Source organism: Octopus bimaculoides, chromosome 1 (assembly GCF_001194135.2).
Source record: "Octopus bimaculoides isolate UCB-OBI-ISO-001 chromosome 1, ASM119413v2, whole genome shotgun sequence".
Taxonomy (NCBI): Eukaryota; Metazoa; Mollusca; class Cephalopoda; order Octopoda; family Octopodidae; genus Octopus; species Octopus bimaculoides.
Genome location: NC_068981.1, coordinates 65,782,668 through 65,806,691, shown reverse-complemented (window position 1 = coordinate 65,806,691; position 24,024 = coordinate 65,782,668). Strand labels below are relative to the sequence as shown.

The 24,024-nt window shown below is 34.2% G+C and overlaps 1 protein-coding gene across 2 annotated transcripts in view; it reads left to right on the top strand.

The window, feature by feature from the left end:
* The window catches only part of LOC106870735 (prosaposin), a 72,489-nt gene that overhangs the window by 41,977 nt on the left and 6,488 nt on the right, over positions 1 to 24,024 (top strand). For both annotated transcript variants that reach the window (XM_014916915.2, XM_014916924.2), the window contains exons 14-24: positions 5,261 to 5,362; positions 6,299 to 6,382; positions 8,372 to 8,434; positions 10,097 to 10,156; positions 12,769 to 12,999; positions 13,783 to 13,948; positions 15,418 to 15,581; positions 16,573 to 16,632; positions 18,258 to 18,311; positions 18,441 to 18,591; positions 22,189 to 22,325. In XM_014916915.2, coding sequence (XP_014772401.1) covers positions 5,261 to 5,362; positions 6,299 to 6,382; positions 8,372 to 8,434; positions 10,097 to 10,156; positions 12,769 to 12,999; positions 13,783 to 13,948; positions 15,418 to 15,581; positions 16,573 to 16,632; positions 18,258 to 18,311; positions 18,441 to 18,591; positions 22,189 to 22,325 — 1,272 coding nt within the window. The remainder of the gene's footprint in view (positions 1 to 5,260; positions 5,363 to 6,298; positions 6,383 to 8,371; positions 8,435 to 10,096; positions 10,157 to 12,768; positions 13,000 to 13,782; positions 13,949 to 15,417; positions 15,582 to 16,572; positions 16,633 to 18,257; positions 18,312 to 18,440; positions 18,592 to 22,188; positions 22,326 to 24,024) is intronic.

The following is a 24,024-nucleotide window of genomic DNA, read 5'->3' as shown; positions in this document are numbered from 1 at the left end:
GAGAGAGAGAGAGAGAGTAAATACTACATACACACCGCTCTCTCACTCTGTCTCACACACATACACACGCACACACACACCCCTTCACTCACTCACACTCTGTCTCTTACAAACACACACATACATAAATGTATGCAAACATATTTACAAAGACACACGTGCGTATGCGCGTGTGTGCGTGCATGGGGGGGGGGTTCCACAATCGCCATTTATTTCAATTACTCTTCTGAGGATATTCACGTAAATCAGTTTTTTCATTTAATCCCCATTTTAATTTTCGTAAAAGTTTCCAAGTACCAATGAGGCTTTTTGGCACATCTTCAATTTTCCCCATTCATGAGAGGCGCCCAGCCATCATTCATCTGAGAGTCCATCTACAGAATGTCCTCAAATTTCTATGCAGCATATTTTGCTTTTTTTTCTTCAAGTATATAAGCAACAATTTAATTCCCGAGCAACGCCGGGTGCCTCTGCTAGTACATAATATAAGGATGGAAGCCCATTAAGGATTATGGGACAGTAGTATGCATTTGTGAATTGTCATACAAAAAACTGTGTTCATTTATAACCCCTGTACTACTTTATAGGGAAATAATAGGGATTAAATTTTAAAATGCATCTAAATCTTAAGTTTTATTTCACTTATTTGAGATGCTATTCTAATAAAACTGTCATTTTTCATTTACTATAAAAGAAATTCTAGAACTGTAACTGGCGATAGAATTGATTATTAGACAACTTAACCAAATGGTCAAGTGTTGTGTTCTGTCCCATGGCTGACACCTTAAACTTTCAACAGCCTTTTACTGTGGCATGTTATTACATTTCAATGTCAATAGAAGTAACAGCACTGCATAATTAACTAGCACTCAATATTTATGTTTGTCCCTTTTATCATTTTGTCATAGTTGTGGTTTCTATTTCATGTTATTCTTTTCTTTTTTAAAAAAGTCAAATATTTTGGCTTGGGGTTAAAAACTTGAAAATACTGTTGGCCCATTGTCAACTGGTGCATATTGCAACATTTAGTCTTTCAGCTCTAGTAATTAAATTCTCAGTCTCACTAATCTTAAAGAGCATGTAAAGTCTGACAGTACAGCCCCTTCCAAGTTTAGCCAATAAATAAGGAAATGGGTTTATTTTGTCAAGTGTAAGGAGACTATCAGATGAGTGGGGTTCTTTCTGTTCTTGTTTAAGTTTACTTTGAATTGCAAGACTAATGATAAACTTTGTTTAGCACATTAAATAAATGATATATATCTTCCTCTTGATAGAATGATAGGATCCTAGATAGATTTGTTTATTTCCCAACTGAGTTAACTTTTAAGTAAAATCTTGTCTTGTGTAAGGAAACATTATAGTGACAGTGTTGTGTACCAAGAGTTAGTCAAATGAATTCATGACAACTAGTTTCATTGGTAATTGTCTTGGGTTTAAAAAAAAATTTTTTATCCTTATTATTAGACATTATTTAGTTGCTATTTTTAAGGTGGCAATCTATCAGAATCACTAGTTTGTCAGGCAAAATGCTTAGCAGCTTTCCATCTTGCGCTTTACATTCTGAGCTCAAATCCTGCTGAAGTCATCTTTGCTTTTTGATCTTTTCAGTATCAATATATAAAAAAGTTAGTCAAATATTGGTCTGGTAGAATCATTATTATGCTGGGCAGAATGCTTAGTGGCGTTTCATCCGTCTTTATGTCCAGGTTCAAATTCCAACAAAGTTTGCTTTACCTTTCATCCTTTTCGGATCGATAAAATAAGTACCAGTTGAGTACTGAGGTCAATGTTCTTGACTAGCCCACTCCCTGAACTTGCTTCCGTTGCATGTTACTCCAGAACTTGAAACGTTCTTGCACAATGAAATGTTTTGGATTAAATTGTTCCTTCATAAAGCTGGCAATTTCCTCCATTGTCAGCTTGTTAATATCCTTTGGTGGACTCTGTTGAGTAGCCAGATTCGCTAGTTGTTTATGAATGGCAATGGATTGATTAGTCAAAAACATTTGAGCCTTGCACTGGTCAGGCACAGCGTTTGCCATAATAAATATGCAGATTCTTGACCAGTAATCAGGCCACAATTAAGATGCTGAGTCAAAAGCAACAAATCGTGGGATAACAGTAGAAGTTGGAATACGTTTAGTTGCAAAGAAAAAAACACAGTGGTACTTCAGATATGTGTGAAGTCTGTTTGTTCTAACTGTAAAACTCAAGACTATAATAAACACGTAAACCAAAAATTTTGGGACACTTTGTGAACGTTCTTGCGAGTTCCAGAACTTTGAATTCTATTGGCTAGTGGTCACTACAACAACAGCTAAACTATGAATGCTATGAAAATGCAGATCATCCTTTCCTTCTTAAATAGGTCCTCTTAATTTTTTTCCATTTTGTGGAATTTCCACGGGTCCCACTAGTAAAGAATAATTCAACTAAAATCATCTATTACAAACTTGTAACTTTTCACCTATGTATAAAGTAGGAAATCATTGTTGCTATGATTGGAGGTGTGTTTATATTGGTATGTATTTCATTATGCTTCTGTCCTAAAGAAAATAACTGAGAACTGATTGATTAAACTTTTGTTAGTAGTAGCTGTCAACAAATGTGTATTTACTGATTATTATGATAGGTATTTAATAAAGACTAGCTCTGGTCCAACCTGTTTGAAGTTTTTGTGATAGTTTCCACACACCAGCAAATATAATCACATTTTTTTCACTGTGTTCTGGTAACTAGCTTAGCAAGATAAAGGTGATTCAGGTTCAAGAAAAATACGTTTTGGAGCAGGCTCATATAAAATCAGTAAAGGATTTTCAGCAGTTTCGATTCAAAATAGATGCTCTGCATTAAATAAACCAAGGCTAATTTCACAGCATAATACACTTTAAGAGAGTATTTTTTAAAGACAAGGTTCAGCATTTTAGTCACTTATCTATCACCAGCTTATTTAAAAGCTATCTATAGATTTATCACTCTACTCAAGTTCATGCTGATATATCTTTGATAAATTGCACACCTATTTATCTAGTTATGTTTGTTTTGTTGCATAGTTACTAGCTAATATCGGTGTAAATTTTATGAACTCTTCAAGCTGATTTTCTTTTTTTTTTTTTTTTCTAAGTTACATTACAGGTGGAATATCTCTGAAAATATTTGTAGAAATACTTGGAAAATGCTTTAAAAAAAGAATTCCTTCATCTTTTTCTCATAGATTAATGAACAGGATTTTTAATTTCTTTGAATTTAAGGTTTTTGCAGTAGGAATAGAGATAATGAGGGCTGACTTGTGTGGTTATTGCTGCAGGTTAATAAAAGGAGGAAATGTTTTTTATAGCCATAGGTGATGAGGCATTGAGTTAGAAATTCTGTTTATCAGATTTGGTGTAGCAGCTTTTGTAATAATGATTATCAACCTGATGGACACAACTCACTGAGATAACTGTTGAAAAGTATTACCAAATATTTACCATTTCCTGGATGATATGTGTATTTGTGTAGGTTTGTATGCGTGTGTCTGCATATATAGAGGCATTGTCTTAAATAGTCTAGCCTGGATGTTTGTGCTTTGTAAAGAGTTAGCAACAGTGGAGCCCAACCCCTTTCAAAAAGCAAACTCAACTTTATAAGGAAAAGTTAGATTAATTGGTTGTATGTTGAATTTGAGAAATTGTGGGGAACAGTTTGGCTAATATAAGAGATTCTGTAGTGTTCATAAATGTGCTGTGTGGATGTTCTTTCAAGATTTTTAATATCTATTTTGCTGCTGTTCATGAAGTTCCTATTGCTAGATGTTAAGGAATTCTCTTATGAAAGATGCATACTCATTAACGTGTGTGTGTGTCCATGCACAGAGTTCAGAGTGGTGAGATCAGATTAATGTAGTTTAGCCTCAGGCCAGCCCTAATCAAAGAAACATATACTATGCATTTGGTTTAAATAACTTAAGACTTAGTGCAATCCTTTAATCCAGATATATAATGCACATGCAGAATGGAAAACTGGAATTGTTCTCTTTAGGTTGTTTACTGTATGGAATGTATCAGTTTGAGTTGGGCAAAGTGAATTCAGTGGGAATGCAACAGTTATTGTTTCATGACACTTATTGGTGGTTTGAATCTCAGCTAATTATGTTGATTCCCCCCACCCCCAGTATTGGACAATGGAAGGGACACTGTTTTTAGAAGTGTGTTTTAGCAATATTTTTTGATGTTGCAGTATTGTCTGTTATTGTGTGTGATTGTACATGCCGTAGAAAAAAATATTGACAAAGAAATGTTGAAGTTGAATCATTTTAATGTCTTCTTTTCTAAGCTTGCATGAGATGAGACGAGACTTTGTCAAGGTTGATTATTCTACCTTTAGATGCCCTCTTTGTTACCAATCTTTACCTGTTTCCAACCAAGGTGATTGTCCTCCAGTGTATCAAACAGTAAACTGGACATGCTTTTGCATGTTTGTATGAACATGTTTATAATTAACATGCACTTAAGGGAATGTACACACACCAATGTACACATACATTTGTGTTATGATGGGCTTTTCCCAGTTTCTGTCCACTAAATTTCAGTCTCAAGGCGCTGGTCAATTTGTGGCCATTATCTATTATAGTCTCCACATAGTGGAACTGGACCCTCAACTATGTAGTTTCATAAACTTGTTAACCATATAGCCATGCTTAACATTAAGAAAAATATTTCATTATATGCTTTATAGTCTTTCATATTGAGTATTTTTATTTCATTACAAAAGTGGTCCGTGTTCAATTTGTGTTGGCATAAAGTATTCTGTTATGTGTATTTTGTAACAAAAAAATTAGGGCCAAGTAGGAGCTGGTATAATCCACATTGAGTCTAATATAGTATTTGTGGGCTGGTAGTATATTTTTCTTTCTGTTGACTGAATTCTGTAAGTGTTTGTGTTGCTTCCTTTATGGACTACTGTCTATAGTGTGAACATTGAAGATGTACACATCTGAAAAATTTTAGAATTTTTGTTTGCATTATGTTTCATAGTTGGATTTTATCAAATGATACCTTATGCCCTCACCTCTCACCACCAAAAAAGGGATGGTTAGAACACCACTTTAAACATGAACAATTGGCTTAGGTTTGTACATGATTGGCAGGTTTTAGCTTGAAATTATCAATGCTCTGGAACCATAACCAGTATCTTGCATTTAATCAAAATGGTTTTAAAGATGGGTTACTAGTTTTAACAACACAGCTTTATTTCTTTGTTTTTTTTTCTCCTATTTTAGAATAGCAGTGTTGTTTGTCATGACATTGGTGTGTGCAGTACCCAGATTCTTATTCAGGCTGTTGCTGATCATTTCAGCAAAATTAAATTTTCAAAAGTTAATGTAAGTATAAACAAAAAAATTTACTTTGAAAATTTAAAACTTTGTTTTATTTTTGGTTTTTCTTTACTTGTATTACAAGAGGTAAAGTATTAAGGTACTAGACTGAAGTCAATTAGTTATAGGTTCCAATCTTACCACAGCAAATGTATTATATGAGCAAACCCAGTTTACCTGAGAGAAATTGTTTCCACTCTTGCTTTATAATTTGTATTAGGAAAAGCACAAAACTTATGAGAAGAACAAAAATATGGTAGTAAAACAGTAAAAAAACATTCAGTTTCTCCTTTTTGTCAAATAAATTTGGGTAGTTTTACAATTCCTTTTTTCTTTTATTAATACTTTTGTTTTTCAACTGTTTAATATCAAGATGCTATATGCAAATTTCAAGTCTACACACTAAAAAATGTTAGATAAAATACTTATATACTCTTACTACTTCTCACCACTCAACGACAATAAGTAACACCTATTTTCCACTTGATTAGATCAAACCAAGTAGACTAGTATGATTTTAACTTTCTGCAGTTCCAGGCTTAATTCACCTGTGCAACTCTAGCTAGATATTGTGATTCTTAAGAGCATTGTACCTGTGTATTTGTATAATGTATACTTATATTTTTTTCTCCATATCAGCTGATTATTTTACATATGTAACTAACTTGATCAATGGCTTGACTGGCTTGAGATGATCAAGGACAGTGATATCAGACTGATTCCTTAGATTTAATTGTCAATAGACAAATTGGATAAGTTCTGTTGCCTTTTTGAACAATTAGAACATAAATGTAAACACACTTTCCTATGCCAGGTGTGCACAACAAATGTTTGACAAGATTATGGCCAAATCATAGATAATCAATCAAAATCTATTGATAGGTGATGTTCAATGACTTAACAATTTACCTAGCATTACTATATTTTTATTTTCCATTTCAGCCATTCCGTGAGGCTACTGAATGTGAAATGTGCAAAGTTTTGCTCAAAGAGCTGCATAATGTAGTTGAGGATAAGCATGTTCAGGTAGGTGTTTGTTTCATTTTAGTTTGGGAGAAAGAGCAATTCTTTTGTAACAGGGAAATAGTCAGATGACTTGACTCATTGTTACTGATGTTTATTTTGTTAATCTGATGGTGTGAAAGGCATATTTGGCCTGAACAAGATTTTAATTCAGAATAGAGTTACTAGATAGCCTATTCTGCATCTAACTATGCTGATTTCTCCACTCTGATAGCACTAAGTAATATCAACTTTCTTTCAAGTTGGAACAAGGCACTTGTTCCAGGGAAGAGCTTGCAGTTGCTTGAATCAACACTAGTGTATTACTGCTATTCATTTACTGGTTCTAGAGTAACAAAATGGTGTCTTCATGGTAGGAGATAAGGGGTTAAAGTATTAGAGGAACCAGAACAGATCAGAACAGGTTTCTCACTGAAGAAGTGGGTAGGAGTAAAGGTTGCAAAATTGTATGGAAGTGTGAGGGATGATTAGAAACGGGGAATGGGTGAGGGGGTGAATTGAATTAATGAAGAAGTGTTGAAGGATGATGATTAGGGATGGTAGGAAAGAGTATTGACAAGTTTAGAAATTGGATAAGGTTGAGGAATGGAAGTAGTGAATGATGGATAAGAATAGGGATGGCCAATGATACAAATGAGTTAAGGAGAGAGGGAGATGACATGTGGTTGGGGATGAAGCAGGCATTGTGCATAGTGAGAGAGATGTATGGTGGTGAAGGAAAAAGTTTGGTGGCTTAGGAGGGTGTCCAATGTAAAATATGGGTGGAGAGTACAGTATTAAGAATGAAGGAGGGATACCAAGTGGAATGGTTCCAGGTAGTAAGAAGAATAAGTGGCATCAGAGAAAATTTGGTGTAAAGTATGTAGTTCTGCTCACATTTAATTACAACAGCTGAGTCTATCTTAGCCAAAAATTTCTCAGTTGAAGTTTATTGAAATATTCTTTTTGAATTTTGATTTCTAAAATACCCCTTAGAGGATATTTTGTCTACTAATTGCATAGATAATCTTAGTTGATAAAAGTTTCTCCTCTATATTACATGTGTAAGACTCTATGCTTCCTCAATGTATTATCATATCAAGACAATAGGGTGTGATTATAAGGGAGAATTGACTATTATTTCTACTAGGTCAAGCAACCATGTAGAAATCCCTTCATGTGGCCCATATTTAAGTAGGTGTGATAAGTTGCTGAGATAGTAAGTTCAAAGTCAGAAATGTAGATGTTGCTGCTGCTGCTGCTACTACTACTACTACTACTACTACTACTACATAATAATAATAATAATAATAATAATAATAATATTATAGTATATCCTAGATAACTCAAGTTTCTAGGCTGTCTTGATTGAGAACTACAATGGTCAAGTGGACATCTTGTCTACTTGTAAAATATTTTTCCTAATTCATATCCAATGGATGCTTTATTGTGTACTTGAGTATTATATTTCATCCTTCATTTTAGTGTGACTAATTGTCAATCATTTCCAGAACTTGAATGAATATTGTAATGAAAGTAGTCAAAAAGTATTGTATAATTCTTTTTTGAAATAAGTTTTTCATTTGACATAGTGGAAATTTTCAGTTTACTGTAGAAGACCTGACTAAATGGCAGAATTTTTTTTCAGCTCTTTACAATCTGAGTTTAAATTTAACCAGTCTCTGATCTACCTTTAATCCCTTTGGGTTGGTAAATAGATACCACTAATTTTAGGTTAGTTCAGTTAAAAGTAGTATCTCTTAAAATAGAATTAAACAGTTATTTATTGTTGCTAAATTCATTTTGTTTATGGCCAAATGATTTAACTCATTGTCAGTGGTGCCAATTTTAATTTGAGGATGTGAAAGGTATTTGAACTCAATAGAAAATCACCAAATAGACTATTATTCAATAAAATGTTTATTAAAATGGTTATTTTTGAGACCTTTTCATTGATTGTTGCTCATTTTCCCAATTTATCAAAAAAATTTTATTGTTTTTGTTTTATTATAGGAACAAATCACAGATTTTATCAGTAATGAAGTTTGTTCAAGACTTGGAGATATGAAATCTTCTGTAAGTCAATTTATTCATTTCATATTTGTAATATTTCTCTTCACCTAGTAGATATCTTTTAATTTGATAGCTTGAAAGTAGTGTATGATTTATTATTAAATACTTACTAGTATGGATCAGTGAATTTTCTCAGCAGTTTAATTACAAGGTTATATTTTGAGTTTGGCTCAAGTGTATTCCACTTGTTCTGCAGTTTATTTGTAATAAACTTTGATATGAAATTATCTGGAAATAAGATAACATTTGTAAATATGATTTACAATATATTTGCTCTCTCTCTCTCATATGTGTACATATAAACAAACTTTTTTCTTTAGAAGCATCAAATGTGTACCATACAATACAAAGTAAGATTTTTGAATGCAGTACCACCATTAAAACAGTGAAAAAATTGGGTTTATTGCTGTTTTAACAGCAATACTGTGTTCAGAAATATCACTTTCTTCTCTGTATCATGCAATATACATTCAACACTTCTAAAAAAGAAAACAAATGTAAGTTTGTTTGTATGCACACGTGGTTGTTGCAGTTCAATAAGCTATTTAGCATTTAAAATTGGCAGAAATGTTGTCAGTGGACAATAGGCTTAATGGTAAAGCGCTCAGCCACTGTCTAAGGGGATGTGGGTTCAACTCCCATGGCTGTTGACAACTTTTTCCACCTTGTAATGGTATTAATACCTAATCTTTCTGATGTTTTAATGATACTGTGTTCAAAAATATCACTTTCATATATATTGTGGATTTTGTCAGCAATACTTGAGACCTGTTAGCAAAAGCAAATTAATTGTATAAAACAATTTTTCCGCTTAACTATATGATGAGGTTTACTTCATAATTAATATGTAAATATTCAAAGACTACCAAGTTATGCAAAGCACACATTTTGTATTCACTTTTGTAGATAAATAAAACTTGTATTGTCCTGCGAGCACATTCACTGTCACTTGCATACATTTTGATATGCTTTAAGATACTTATTAATAATATTACACTAAAACTGGCTGCTTTCATAACCTATATACATGCATAACTACAGCATTGTAATTGCTAATATTTTAAAATACAATATCAATTTAAAGGAGATTAAGTGAACTAAGAAAATCCCTCAATATCTGTAACACTGCATTAAAAAAATCATTTGGCATGGTCACATATTACACGAGAAAGATAAAATTGAGAAGGTGTATGATCTGGTTAGTAGAATCAAAAGTAAAATTATAGTAATGAGAAGTTCAATAACTGACCAAAATATATAAAACCTAGCCAAAATATCTTGAAGGAAACTTATCATCAGCACTATCACAGTTTTGTGAATGATTAATTCCTTGAATTAGCTTGTCTTGTTTCTGCTGTAGCATTTGTTGTCTCCATGTGTTTTGTTACTTTACTGTAAAAAAAGTTGACTTTGAATTAACAGGATGAAAATCTTTTTATTTTTTTAAAAATCGTACTGTGTTATGAAAACAGCCCTAAAAAATGTTACAATATGAATTACACTATAATGTTTCAATTACTCTGAAATTTGCATCTATAGGAATTTTGAACTTGTAAATCTAATTTTTAGTTTTCAATGTTCTTTTGATTAAGTTTTACTGTTTGTAATGGTATATTTTTGGATAAGCTTTTTCAATATTTTGTATGTTCTTTTCACTTTCTCTAGTGCTTGCAGCTTGTTATGGAATACAAACCCTTGATTATAAAATCAATTGAAAGTCTTTTGGTAAGTCTACAGAAAGACAAATGTTTTCTGATAACAATTTATGACATTTAAATACAATAGAAGCATATTAATTTTATTATGTGTGTGAAATTTGAGTATCTCCTCTTTTAAAATTTTCTTCAAATTTTGATGTGGTGTTTATTGCTAAACTGGTTGAGATAAATTTTTAAACATGATTCATTGATTTTGATACGGCAGAATATCAAAGTACATCTAATCTAAGCATGCAATGTAAAAGGGTAAAGGACCCTCTTCAATCATGAATGACCATGCACATCACTCTCCTCTCCATGCCAGTGGTCATAAAAGAAAGTTACCCTCAGAAGTTACTATCAAAAGTCCAGGCTAGTGTTTGCCACTCACCAGTGTAAGAATATCTCAGATGTTTCCAAGATAGCCAAAAAATGTCTATTGGCGCATGTTTTGGAAGACCCGCTACCAGCAGAACTGAGAAAAACATTGCAGATGTGTGTGCAGCTGAGGGGAAATCAGTGAATTATCAGAAAATATGCAGATAAGTTATGGTTCGATCTCCTTGATTGTGTCGAGAACGATGAAAACTTTGTGTAGGCCTCTGAGCAGGTATTGCTAAGCATTTGGCAAAATTTCATGCAGATTCTCTGCTCAACTTTTTCTGTCATGATCAATGTGACAATCACACGCTACACACCTTCCTTTGAAGCCATGCTATAATCAGTGGAAGTTAGCTAGAACATTAAAACTTAGTGCGCATGCACAGCAGAGTTCAAGGTCAGTCTGTGCAAAGCGGCTTTACTCTGTGTGCTTTAGCTTCATTACTATGGCAACAGTCCAGATACTTATTGATGAGCCCTTGTGTGTGTGTGTGTGTGTGTGTGTGTGTGTATATATATACATATATATATATATATTTATATAACTGTATATATAAATATAAAAATGGAACGAAAACACCATAGAGGACATTAAGACATTTGGACAGATAGATGATACAAAGGCAGACAAGAGAAACAACAATGAGAAGGACAGGCAAAAAAAGACGGGCCATTCGTGGCTTTCTTTCCTCAGTCAAGTTCCAGAAGTCATGACCATTTCGAGCAACACATGCACACATCTGAAAGTGGGCTTGCAAAGGCTATAGCACTGTTCTTATTCTTTGAACAAATTTTTAAAGAAAGGAACAAGATGGACCAATGGTCCATGATCAAGGCTGTAGTTAAACTCAATCATCTTGTTGCAAAGTGAACTACTTATATTCCTGTCGCTATAGATGCAGTCATGACATGACTGCATAATAAGCTTGTGTGTGTGTATGTATGTGTGTATTATATATATATATATATATATGAAAATGAGTGAGAGAGATGCCTGTGTATTTGTCTTCCACCTCTGCTTGACAAAAGTCCTAGGGTCAATTTGTTCAGCTAAGCCCCGTAAAGCACTGCCCTAGCATGGCCACAGTCAAATGGATGAAACAAGTAAAATAAAAGATATCGTAGCACATTTCCTTTAATGGAAAACAGAAAAGATCAAAGTTAATTTCTTTAGTTTCAGGGTTATAGTTCTTGCCACAAATTCCCAATTAATTTACAGAAATATTAAGAATTTTTTTGCTCATTGTATTTACACTAGCAGTTAAATATTGATCAGTGTATGTGCTTTCATATAATTTGAAATGCTATCAAATGACTGTGTATGCAGTACTTAAAGGTCAATATGGAAACTAACAAAGTAGAATAAAGCTAGTCAAAACAGCCCTTAGTATTTTAACAATGCACTTCTGCCAGTGTCACACGAAATGTGCTTCTACTGGTGCCATGTAAAATGCACTCGTGTTGGTGCCCTGCAACATGCACTTGTGCCAGTGGCATGTAAGATGCACATGTGCCAGTGCCATGTCAGGTGTACTTGTGCTGGTGCCACATTGGCTGCACTCATGCTGGTGCCACATAAGGCGCAGTCGTGCTGGCATCACATAAAAGCACTCGTGCCAGTAGCACTAGAAAAGGCCTCCAGCTGTAGAAACCATGCCAAAAGAGACAATTGGAGCTCAAGCAGCTCTCCAGCTTCTGTCAAACTGTCCAACCCATATCAGCATGGAAAAACGTTAACTGATGATAATCATCCTGAAGAGTAATAGGATCTATTACAGCCAAGGGATAAATGTTAAGATTTCAATAACTAGAATACACTCATCTTTTATCTTTTGTTTCAACTATTGAACTGTGGCTATGTCCCCTTTGAAGAGTTTAGTTTCAACAGATCAACCCTAGTACTTACTTTTCAGTCTGGTACTTATACTATTGGTCCCTTTTCTGCTGAACCACTAACTTACAACGGCATTAACAAACAACACAGGCTGCCAGGCAGTGGTGGTGGGGGACACACATGCACATTTGGCAGGCTTCTTTCAATTTCCATCTACCAAATCTACTCACAAGGCTTTGGTCACCCCAGAGCTTAAGTAAATACTAGCCCAAGGTGCTTTGCAGTGAGCCAAGGCTGAGGATCAAACTTCTCAGCCACACTGGCACCTATATATTTGTTTTTCTACTTTGAATGCTGTGTTTGTTTTTTGTTTTTGTATTTAAAATTCTTTTTTTTTAATAATACAAGCACTTTCTATTAATTAGGACCCTGTTGCTGGGTGTACTGCTGTTGGTATGTGTACAAAAGAGGATTCAGTAGTAGCTAAACCATCTTCAATGCCAATGGCCACTTTGTTGCCTGCACTTTTAGGACCATTTCAACGTGTTGGTCTTGTACTTCCCGAGAAACCTAAAGCTAAAGACAGTGAGAAATGTGCGTTATGCAAAGAGCTTGTAAAAGGTGTAGAAGATTACCTGATGAATGAAAATGTAGAGGTATGTATGACATTTTAGTTTTATTACCTTTAATCCTTTCTGTAATGAAGTACATGTATTTGCACTTGAGTTTTCTGACCAGGTGACACCAATTGCAAGCTGGTAGTCAAATGATAGCAGTTAATTGATTTGATGATGCAGGCAGACTTATGTACAGATGCTTATATATATATATATATATAAAAAGTTTGGGATTCAAGCGAATCGGGTACCTAAATAATAAAGCACCAAGTTTTTATCAAAGAAATAGCAATTTTGTACAAAACAAAATTTGAGGAACATATACGTACATTCTGAAGTACAAACTGATTAACATTCCAGTTGCATATATGATCACATGCACCTGACTGAATATATAATGATCCACAAGGCTGTACCTAGGAACACACACTGCACTTAAGACTCCAGATCCACGCTAATTGCAGGTTCCAAGTATTCACCTTATATATACTGCTATTGAAGCTGCAAAATTATCACAAAACTGTTACTCAGTTTCACATTCTCGTTTGTTGGACAGTTGTGATGTGTCTGACAAAGGGAAACGTGAAGCTTAATAGAGGATAGCAACCATTTAACTACATTGTTATTGGCACACACACCTGAAATTAAGAACCTTGCAAAGCAAATGGGTGATAAAGAATCCTAGCACAGTGTTGTGAAATACATCTCAGTTGCAACCTTTTTAAAAAGAAAAGTACATTGATATATTTTTGTAATTAGTTGCCAAAATGGAATTTAAGTATTTTGTTGTTGATGTTATTTTTTAATTTTCTCTTATTTCAGAAAAAAATTGCAAGTTTGCTTGATGAACTATGTAGGGCATTCCCTGATTCATACGAGAAAACTTGTAAGAATTTTATTGACAAATACACTGACGGTATAATATTTCTTCTTGTCAAAGAACTAAATCCTGATATTTTGTGTACATCAATTGATGCTTGTACCACAGGTAAAACATTCATTTATCTAATTTATTTGATATATCTGATAACATTTTTAGTGCATTCCACATGTTGCTAGTAGTGAGGGCCTTCTGAGTCTGTGTTTACAGGTAGCACCTGTATTCTAATCATTATGCTCTCTGTTTTTGAGATGTTCTTAGTTTCTTTGAAGTCACGCTGCACACTTCATTAGGTAACTTTTGGTTTAATGAGATGTGGTTTGATTCAAGCATATTCTGCAAAGTTGTCATTTATGTTGGTATGTATGTTTTGTATTTGATTGGAACAGAAACTAGTTAATGATTTTAGGATGATCTATCAGCAGTGTTTTGGTGTAATTTTAATGCATCTAGATATTAAAAAATTGTTGAATAGTTTCAAAAACTGCTTATTGGAACAGACTCCATCTATAAACATATAGAGGTGGACACATTCCTCTATCATCAGCACAATTTTAACATTCTCAATGTTATTATGTTGGCTGTATCAAAACCAGTTTCCTTTCATTTGTCAGCATTTCAGCCATGTGCCTTGTCGTCCTAACCATGTTAAACTACCTCTTTCTATTTTTTGGCCTGCTTATGTTTGTTTCAAAGTTACATTCCAGTACCATTGCACTAATAAAGTTTTTTGCTTATATATATAGCAACAGGGTGTCTATTTTGAAGACAGAGCCTAATTGTTGTGATAAAATTTCTAGGCTGAATTATTTTAGTTTAAAATTGTCTTCCACTATCTTTGCTAGATACAATCACCTACCTGATAATATCGGATCCTTAGTTTTTGGTAAGGCAGATAATTAAATAAAAAATACCAGCTTTCTACATAATCTGATTGTGGAAGTGAATAATCTTTGCTGTCTCAGTCTATCTAGATGGAAGCACCTGTTTAGTACTGAAAGTGAAGACAGTAATGCTATGATATTTGGAATGTAATGAGTGGAAGAATTTGAGGAAGTTCTACTGCTGTTGTTAGATATAAGTGAATAAATAGCCACTGGTGACAGGACTCAAAACAGCTAGAGTAAGACGAGTGGAAAAAGTGACTAAGTATTAGATGTTAATCATTGTATATAAGAGGTTGAATCATATTAGTGTGGTCATGTATTGCAAAATATTAATACACACTGACAAGGGTACAGGTAATTTATAATCAACTAAGCTGTGAAGTTCAACTAAGATCAGAACATTGTCAAATATGCTCAATCATTAGAGAGCAACAAATGTGAAGATTATGCCGGCTGCATCTATAGAGACACTCATGTGTGTGTGTGTGTGTGTGGTTCTTTAGAATACTTCAACCATGAAGTGAAAATAGCATGTATGTTGTGAGATTTTAAACATAGATTGGGAGAAGAGGACATGGGTATGACTTGGCCTATTTCAAACTCTGCAGTTAAGTAAAATCCAGATATAACTTGAACATTTAAACTTTTAAGAATTTATTATAAAATTAGTTTTCCTTTTCTAATTCCAAGTAACTGTAAACAGTGCAAAATCCTATGATCCTGGATGCTCTTACTGCACCAAAATTGTTGATAAAGCTGCTGAATATATGCATATCCACCCTGACATGACTGAAAATGACTTAAAAGCATACATGTATAAGTTATGTGAAAATGGTGGTCAGTTTACAGTTATAGTAAGTTCATTTTACATTCATTTGCATTAACATTTTATTTTTATATTCTGACTAACTTGTAAGCAGCTGATAACACATAGCATTTAATAAACATTTCTAGTTTTAACTTTTCATCTTTAATTTGGGCATATTGTCCCAAGATTTAGGACTTTCAGCATAAGCATTTCATTGAAGGAAAATTGCTTGAAAGAGAAGCTGCTGCTGAACTAAGTTCAAATGACTTTGTAAAAATTCCTTTAGGGGCTATTTTTGTTTGAATGTTGGCCTTCAACTTGCTGGCATGGTTTTACTAATAATGATCTTAATGTATACAATGCTTAGTTGCATTACAACATTATTAAGTTATAATCATTTGAATACCGATGTGACTGAGCATTCTCTTGTCTCGGTTTTACTGATAGACCTGTTTGCCTTCCTTAATGGCAGTGTTCAACATAGTAATATGGCTGTGAAATGTTGCGTTGTGCTTGTTCTCAATTACATTCAATGTCCAAAAAGTTACATGGATTTGGATCTAGTAAGCTAGAAGGCCAGACTTCCTTGGAGTTTTATCTTCAAATAATCTTGTACATGCTTTGAAATGTATGCTTGGTGAAGAGTCTTAACCTCATTCAGATCATATTTAGTCATCTTCAGGATCAGAACTTTGAGTATGTTCGAATACTCAACTAAGACCTACTCTGAGGAAATGAGGTGACCACATGTTGATTGCTTGCAATAGCTTAAAATACCATCACCAAGGTTAGATCCTTACTTTGCAGGAACTTTAAGGTAACAGTTGCAAAAGGCATTGATTTAAAAATATCCATATATTATTTGACATCTTGCCAGCATTTAGAACCACATAGCAATATACAACAGCAAGTTTACAACATGTAAAACTATAAGCTTTTAAGCTACTACATTAGTAGAACTTGTATTGTAGTAAATTATGAATTATCTGTTTTTTGAAAGAAGTTTTTTCAGTTGTCATTTATTTTATTTCTTATAGTGTGAATCAGCTGTGGACAGATACAGCCAAAGTATCTACAATGCTTTGAAGAAAGGAGAGGTAAGTAAAATAACTTAGGTCGTTTTACTTTCAGGACATATTTTTAACTTTTAGCTCTGATATATCTGACACTAAGTTATAGCATGTTTGCTTTATCTGAGGTCTTTTTCAGTTTTTTTAGCTGAAGATCACCATTTTGGCAGCCAGAAGCTTTCATATCTTAACTCATTGCTACCCAAATATTTTCAACAGAAAATTAAAATTTTTGTGCGATTCATAACATGAAATAACCAAGTAAAATTTTCTATCATATATAAATATATATTTTCATTGAGCAACACAGCAGAAATAAACAATGGATGATTGCCTACTTAAGGTATCAGTCTTGCTTTATTAATGGATATATGTATAGATAGGATACCAATTAAAATACAATTTAATATAGTGATATAGCAGGTGGTATATCGGTTGCCCAGATTCAAAGGTTTAAGGGAGGGGGGGGGGTTAACATATGTTTCATCATGTCTTAGCAGAGGCTGCACAGTTGACATTAATAGAGAACAAATTGTGTTTTACATCTAAGCCATTATTTTATAGCTGAGTATTTCTAATTTTGCAGGCTTGTGATTGCTAGTGACATGTAAAAAGCACCCATGCTGGTGCTGAGTAAACAACACCTGTGCTGGTTCTATGTAAAAAACACCTTTGCTGGTGCCATGTAAAAGGTACCCAGTACACTCTGTAAAGTGGCTGACATTAGGAAGAGCATCCAGCTGTAGAAACCATGTCAAAACAGACATGGAACCCAGGTAGCTCTCCAGCTGGCTGGCTTCTGTCAAACCATCCAACTCATGTGAACATGAAAAATAGATGTTAAATGATGATTTGACTGGATTTATGTAAGAGACAATACATGTTCAAATACTTAATATATATTAGTATTGTCATACAACTGCATGCAAATTTCCATCAACTTGCAGTTTTAGCTTCAAAATTCTTATAACTTACATATTTCTTTCATCAATAAATCTGAAATTTAATAATAATGATAATGATGATGATGATAATGAGCTTATTGTATACAGTGCTCAGGTGCACTACAGCTTGATGGAAAAAGAGGGGATAGAGAGCAGACATATATATATATATCAAGCAAAGAAAGCCGTGAAAGAAGTACATGCATAAAGATAAAGTGAACACAGCTGGTGCACAAGAACCCTATTTTATATATGAATTGTTCTGCTGCTATAGGGTGTCTTGTGTAATTGATTTTGAAATCTTAAACTAATAAAATCTAATATGATTAAAACAAAAATATTTTTTTGAAAATATATAGCTCTGCAAAAATTTTGAGTCTATTGCATCTTGCATTCTTGTTTAATATAGAAAGAAACCTAATCTAGACATAACTTCAGTATCAATTCTTTCAATATATTAGCAAAATGTTACTTCAGCTTTGTTTTATACCTTCTGAAAATTTGAATGCAGTAATAGCATTGATTTGATATCACTAAATGAACTGTAAAATTGAAATAATTTACGGCATATAGTGTTGAAAAAAAAATTGATTTGTGTGTGCACATAAATATTTTTTAGTTAAATAGTTATTTATACTGAATGTATATAGTCCTTTAAATTTGTTTCTGATGTAATCCTATCATTTTTAATTTTAATCTTTTCTTCAGTCTTCCAAATCAATGTGTGCATCTTTAAATTTTTGCTCTGCTCCTGCACTTAAGGTAAGTTATGTTAGGTTTTCTGTTCAACTCTATTCCTGACATTTATATTCAGTATTCATTCCTTTTTCCCTATTAGCAAAAAGTCAGCTAGGAATAATGACTTTTTTTTTTTTTTTTTTTAAATTTCAGCCTCAGACTGAGCACTTCTTTGTTGTGATGTGTGAGATTCTGAAAGCAACTGGTGTCAATGCTGAATGCAAAGACTTGGCTACTATTTCCAAAGAAATTCATGCTGGAATTAAAACTACATCCAAAGAGCTTAGTACCAAAACAGTAAAATGTAAGTTTAACTTCTTAAATATATATCAGTGAACCCTTGTTAAAGGATACTAACAGAAATGAAAGTTTCTGTTTTAGCCAATCACCCAAGTTATCAAGGTTACCAATGGTAGGAATTAGTACTGTATACTTACACACCATTGAAAGTATATGCACTACATGATAAATGTGATAAGCAGTAAGAGATTCACAGAAAATACTGTTTATTGTATGAACTATATAAAACCAGTATTTCATAAAACTATTTATGGTTTGACAGAAGCTAGTAAGGCCAACAGCTGCACCAGGCTACATTATCTGTTTTGGTATGGTTTCTATGGTTGGATGCCCTTTTTAATACCAACCACTTTAGTGTGTACTAGGTGCTTTTTACATAACATTAGCATAGGTGCAACTGGGAATGGGGGAATAGTAAGTGGGGTGGCTTTGTGCCAGTTGAAACATTAAAGGTGTGCTTTGTCTCCCCTGTGTTGTCCATCATTGTGGAGGTGCAATGTCCCAGTGGTTAGGGCAGCGGACTCGCGGTCATAGGATCGCGGTTTCTATTCCCAGACCGGGCATTGTAAGTGTTTATTGAGCGAAAACACCTAAAGCTTCACGAGGCTCCATAATTTCCATTTCCAAACTGGTTTGCATCTCTTTGTCCATCTAGTTAAAAGTCTGAAGTTACTGGCCACTTACAAACGTCTGTCTATTCCTGTTTCTGATAAGAATGTAGTCAATCTGGCTGGTTTCCTGAAGTTAATGTTGCAGACTAGCAAGTCATTTGCCCCACAGAACTTCAGGAACCTTGTTTCCTCCTCATTTCGAAATCCAAAGCTCAAACCTACATGTGCATCATAAAATCCATTAGGGTGTTATCCAACATCACTGTTGAAATCATCAGCTATGATAAGGTCATTATCTTTTGTTGTCAAAGTAATCTGCCAAAGGGACTCAGAGAAACAGTCCTTCTGTTCATCTGCTAGTCCAGCATGTGGAGTATATACATAGATGAATGTCACACTTACATTATACAGGACTATTCTTAACGTGATAATCATATCACATGCACTGACTATTTCAATCACATTATCTATCCAAAAGTATACTTCTCTGCCAAAAGTATACCCACACATCTAGCCCATGCCTTTCCAGAAGAAATTATATCTATGCACCTTGCCCACAAGCAGCTGGGCTGAGGCCCCCTATCATCATGCTTCTTGCATGCAGCAAACATCTACATTTTTCTGCTCAAGCATATCAAGTTTCACCAGACCTTTCATAGTCCTGACATTGATCATGGCTGTGCTATGTTTGTGAACTTCAGAAGAGTGAGAGCACATGCAGAAAATGTTTGATATCTGTGAAGAAGAGTACATTTTCAGGCATTTGCTAGGGGAAGTGGGTTAGTGAAAGCAGGTATAAGTATACACGTGTATTCTACTGTGTTTGGTCTCCCTCCAATCCCACAAAGCCTTCAGAGGCAAGCATCAGCAAACAATGGGACTAGGGTAGGTGTAGATAGGGCATTCATAAGACGCCAATCAACTACTGGTGATTTTGAAAGTAGGTGCACCTTTTAACACACTTTCTCTCATATATGCATATTTTTATATGGAATACATACGTGCTTAGACATGAAAGCATATATACATATATGTAATTGTAAATATAAGTAAACTATGTAAGCATTAAATATTGCCATACCTGTAGTAAATGACTGAACTGGGTGTGGTGGAAATGAGAATAGAAGGCATGATAACGTGACTTAGTATAACTTTGTGAACACAATTTAAACAGCATTACCTTAAAATAGCCATTTGTGTATTATACAAAATGTATAGAAAAGCATGTTGCTGTGGTTTTTGTCTCAAAGAAAACCTCTTTATAGACATTACCATAACCATTGTTTAATGTCTGCTTTCCATGTTGGCATGGGCTGGACGATTTGACAGGAGCTGGAGAGCTGCCCAGACTCCAATTGTCTGTATTGCAATAACAACTCATGGAAACATTAGGTGTATTTGATCCTTTTGGAGGCTTGTCAATAATGTGTAAGATGTTTGAACAAAGCTTTTGTCTTGATATTATAAGAAACTGAATAATATATTCACTGATATTACTGAATGCTTGCTGGGTTGTGAAAAAAAATTGAAGGCAATTCAAACAGTATTGAATTAAAATAACCATCTGTCATCTGTTCCATACTGACGTGGATTGGCATGGTTCCTACAGTTGGATGCCCTTCCTAATGCCAACCACTTTACTGTGTGTACTGAGTACTTTTCTCATGCCACTGGCACTATTGAGGTTACCATGTAGCTTGCAACTCAACAAACCCAAGGAGGAAGAACGTTACCTCTATATGCTTGATAGGGGTTGGTTATGATACGAGGGAAGTGGTTTGAGTAGAGCAGATTCTTGTTGTAGAGGAGCTACATGGTTCATGCTGGTAAAGTTTTTGTCTGAGAGAAAATCTCTTCAAAGAAAATTGCCAAGTAACACAACTGTGTTGTGTCCTATGTGATAGTTATTGACAGTGCAAACTGTGCTACCGTACTGAAACTACTAGTCTGATAAACATTACTCAATGATAAAGATATAAACTTTAGGCTATTTGAATTTGTCTTAAATTATAACTGAAACAGAATTTTTATTAAGGAAATCAGTTTCGGTTAATAAATTTTCTACAAATTTATGCATACAACTCCTCACCAGAAAAACATACTGTTTATTACATGAGGTTGTGACAATGACTAAGAAAGAATAAAGCTTATATAAGCAATAGGCTGAATATAGATACAAAGAAGCGAAGCAAGGTGAAGGAATTCAAATAGGTGAATTAAGAAACAAGTTACTTTGAGGGGGTGCTAGAAAGGAAGGGTATGTTTATTGAAATGGGTTATAAAAATGAATTACAAACAAGATGTGTACAGTTGGAATGCCTTTTGCCATGTTATTTCCTAATTGGTATCAGAAAAATTAGTTTCTTCCCTTATTATCCATGATTACATAATTGGGTGAGTTTAATATTTAATACATTTATCATCTTGGTGGCTGTGCAGTGCACACATTAATATTCATCATCATCATCATTTAACATCCGCTTTCCATGCTAGCATGGGTTGGACGATTTGACTGAGGACTGGTGAAACCAGATGGCTACACCAGGCTCCAATCTGATTTGGCAGTTTCTACAGCTGGATGCCCTTCCAAAACGCCAACCACTCAGAGAGTGTAGTGGGTGCTTTTACATGCCACCGGCACGAAGGCCAGTCAGGCGGTACTGGCAACGGCCACGCTCAAAATGGTGTATTTTATGTGCCACCTGCACAAGGATCAGTCCAGGGGCACTGGCAATGATCTCGCTCGAAAATCCTTACACAAGCTGAGTTTCGTGTCCAATGAAGGAGACGACGTTGGCATGGGTGCCAGTTGTCAAATTTAGTTCGATTCAAAAATAGTAACAGAAGGCAATCTTAAGTCATTTTCTTAACCTGGGTTTCATTCTGTTCAGCCAATATTTTAGCTTAACAAGGGTTCACAGTATTCCTATAAAATTTTCAATCACTGTTTCATTTTCGTTTTCATTCTTTTTCCTAACAATTATGAATAGCTTCCCCTATGTGTTATGCTTGTAAATTCCTGGTTAATAAAATAGAAGAGAAAATTGCTTCAAAGACTACAGAAGAAGAGATAAGGGAAATAGTTGACAAAATGTGTGATGAAATAAGTTCTGAATTCGAAAAAGAGGTAAGGCTGGATTTTCTAAATTTATTTTTGCGTTGAAACTGTTTAGTGGGAATACAAAGTTATTATTCCAATTCATTTCTCAAATAATTAGTTTAAAATTTGTGACACAATGTCCATTTAGATTTAATCCTAAAATCACTGAAAATGGAAATTCCCTTAAATATTTTTACTAATATATTTCTGTTAAAATAAATGGCTCTTGTTTCAGATATTTTTATAATAATGAAAAATTCTGTGAAATAACTTTATTAAGCTGGTGCTTGAAACATAAAAATAACATGTTTTGATCACACTAAAACAAGTATTTGTGTCCTAGAACCTGGTGTAGTCTCAGATGGGTTGGTATCAAAAGGGTTAAACAATTGTGAGGTTAACATTTTCATTATTAATGAGTATCTTCAAATTTTGTTCACTCATCTACCTCTCTAACACAGAACGACCAAAAAGATTTTATGATAAAAAATGAGTGGCATAGTACTTTAATATTACAGAAGTATTGAAGTAAGGAGTTGGACAAAATAATGGAAACACTTTAAAATTTCAAACAAATTTATTTTAATATGGGTAGGACCACCTTTGGCAGTAATTACAGGTTGAATTCTGCAAGGTATGGACTCGTACAAACTTTGAATTGTTTCCAAAGGAATTTTTGTCCATTATTCAGCTACAACAGTCTCCAGTTCTTGTAGTGATGATAGTGGAGGATATCGACTCCTTACTTGTTTTTCTAAAATGCCCCATAAATGGTCAATAATATTGAGATCTGGGGATTGTGGTGGCCAGATAAGATGTTCAACTTCACTAGAATGTTCCTTGTGCTATTCAGTAACAGCTTTAGTTGTGTGAATTGCTGCATTATCATCCTGAAAGATTGTGTTTCCCTCCGGAAAGAGTTCTGCAACCATAGGATGAATTTGATCACATAAAATGCTTAAATAGTCTTGACTATTAATTCTGCCATGAAGAGTAACCATTCGGCTGGTGGATTTCCAAAATATAGCCCCCCCTCCCCCAAATCATCACAGATCCTCCTCCATGTTTAACAGTTGGAAGAAGGCAGTCTGGGTCAAATGCTTCTTATGGCTGCCTCCACACATATACTCAGCTGGTGGTCAGAAATAAGGTAAAGGATGACTTGTCTGTGAAAATAACCTTCTTCCACTGCTCTAGGGAACAATTCTGTAGGTTTTTACTACACTCTAATGCATTGCAATGTTTGTTTTTGAAAGTAGTGGTTTTCTGATTGCAGCCCTCCTATAAAATCCAGCTTTGTGCAGCTCCCAGCGAACAGTTTTTGTGGAAACTGGGTTCTCGAGGTGGTCATTCAGCTCTGCAATAATTTTGGGAGCTGTACTTTTGTGGTCCTTTCTAACAATTTGCATAAGAATCCAATGGTTTTCTTCCTGAGTTTTGTTTCAACAAGGAGGTTTTTCCCTCTTTTTCAAAGGCTGTCATTACTTTTGAGACAGTACTTCTTGATACACTAAGCATTTCGGCTATTTTAATTATGCTTGCACCAACAATTTGACCTCTTTAAAAGTTCAATTGATCTGTCATTTTAATTAACTTTTTCTGATGATATCTGAAAAGAAACAGCAATTTTAGCCAAACATATTGAGCAACACTAATAATAAATCAAAAAACATAAAAATAAACAAGCTTTTGACGGTTTTATAGATATTTCAAAATTATGATGCTA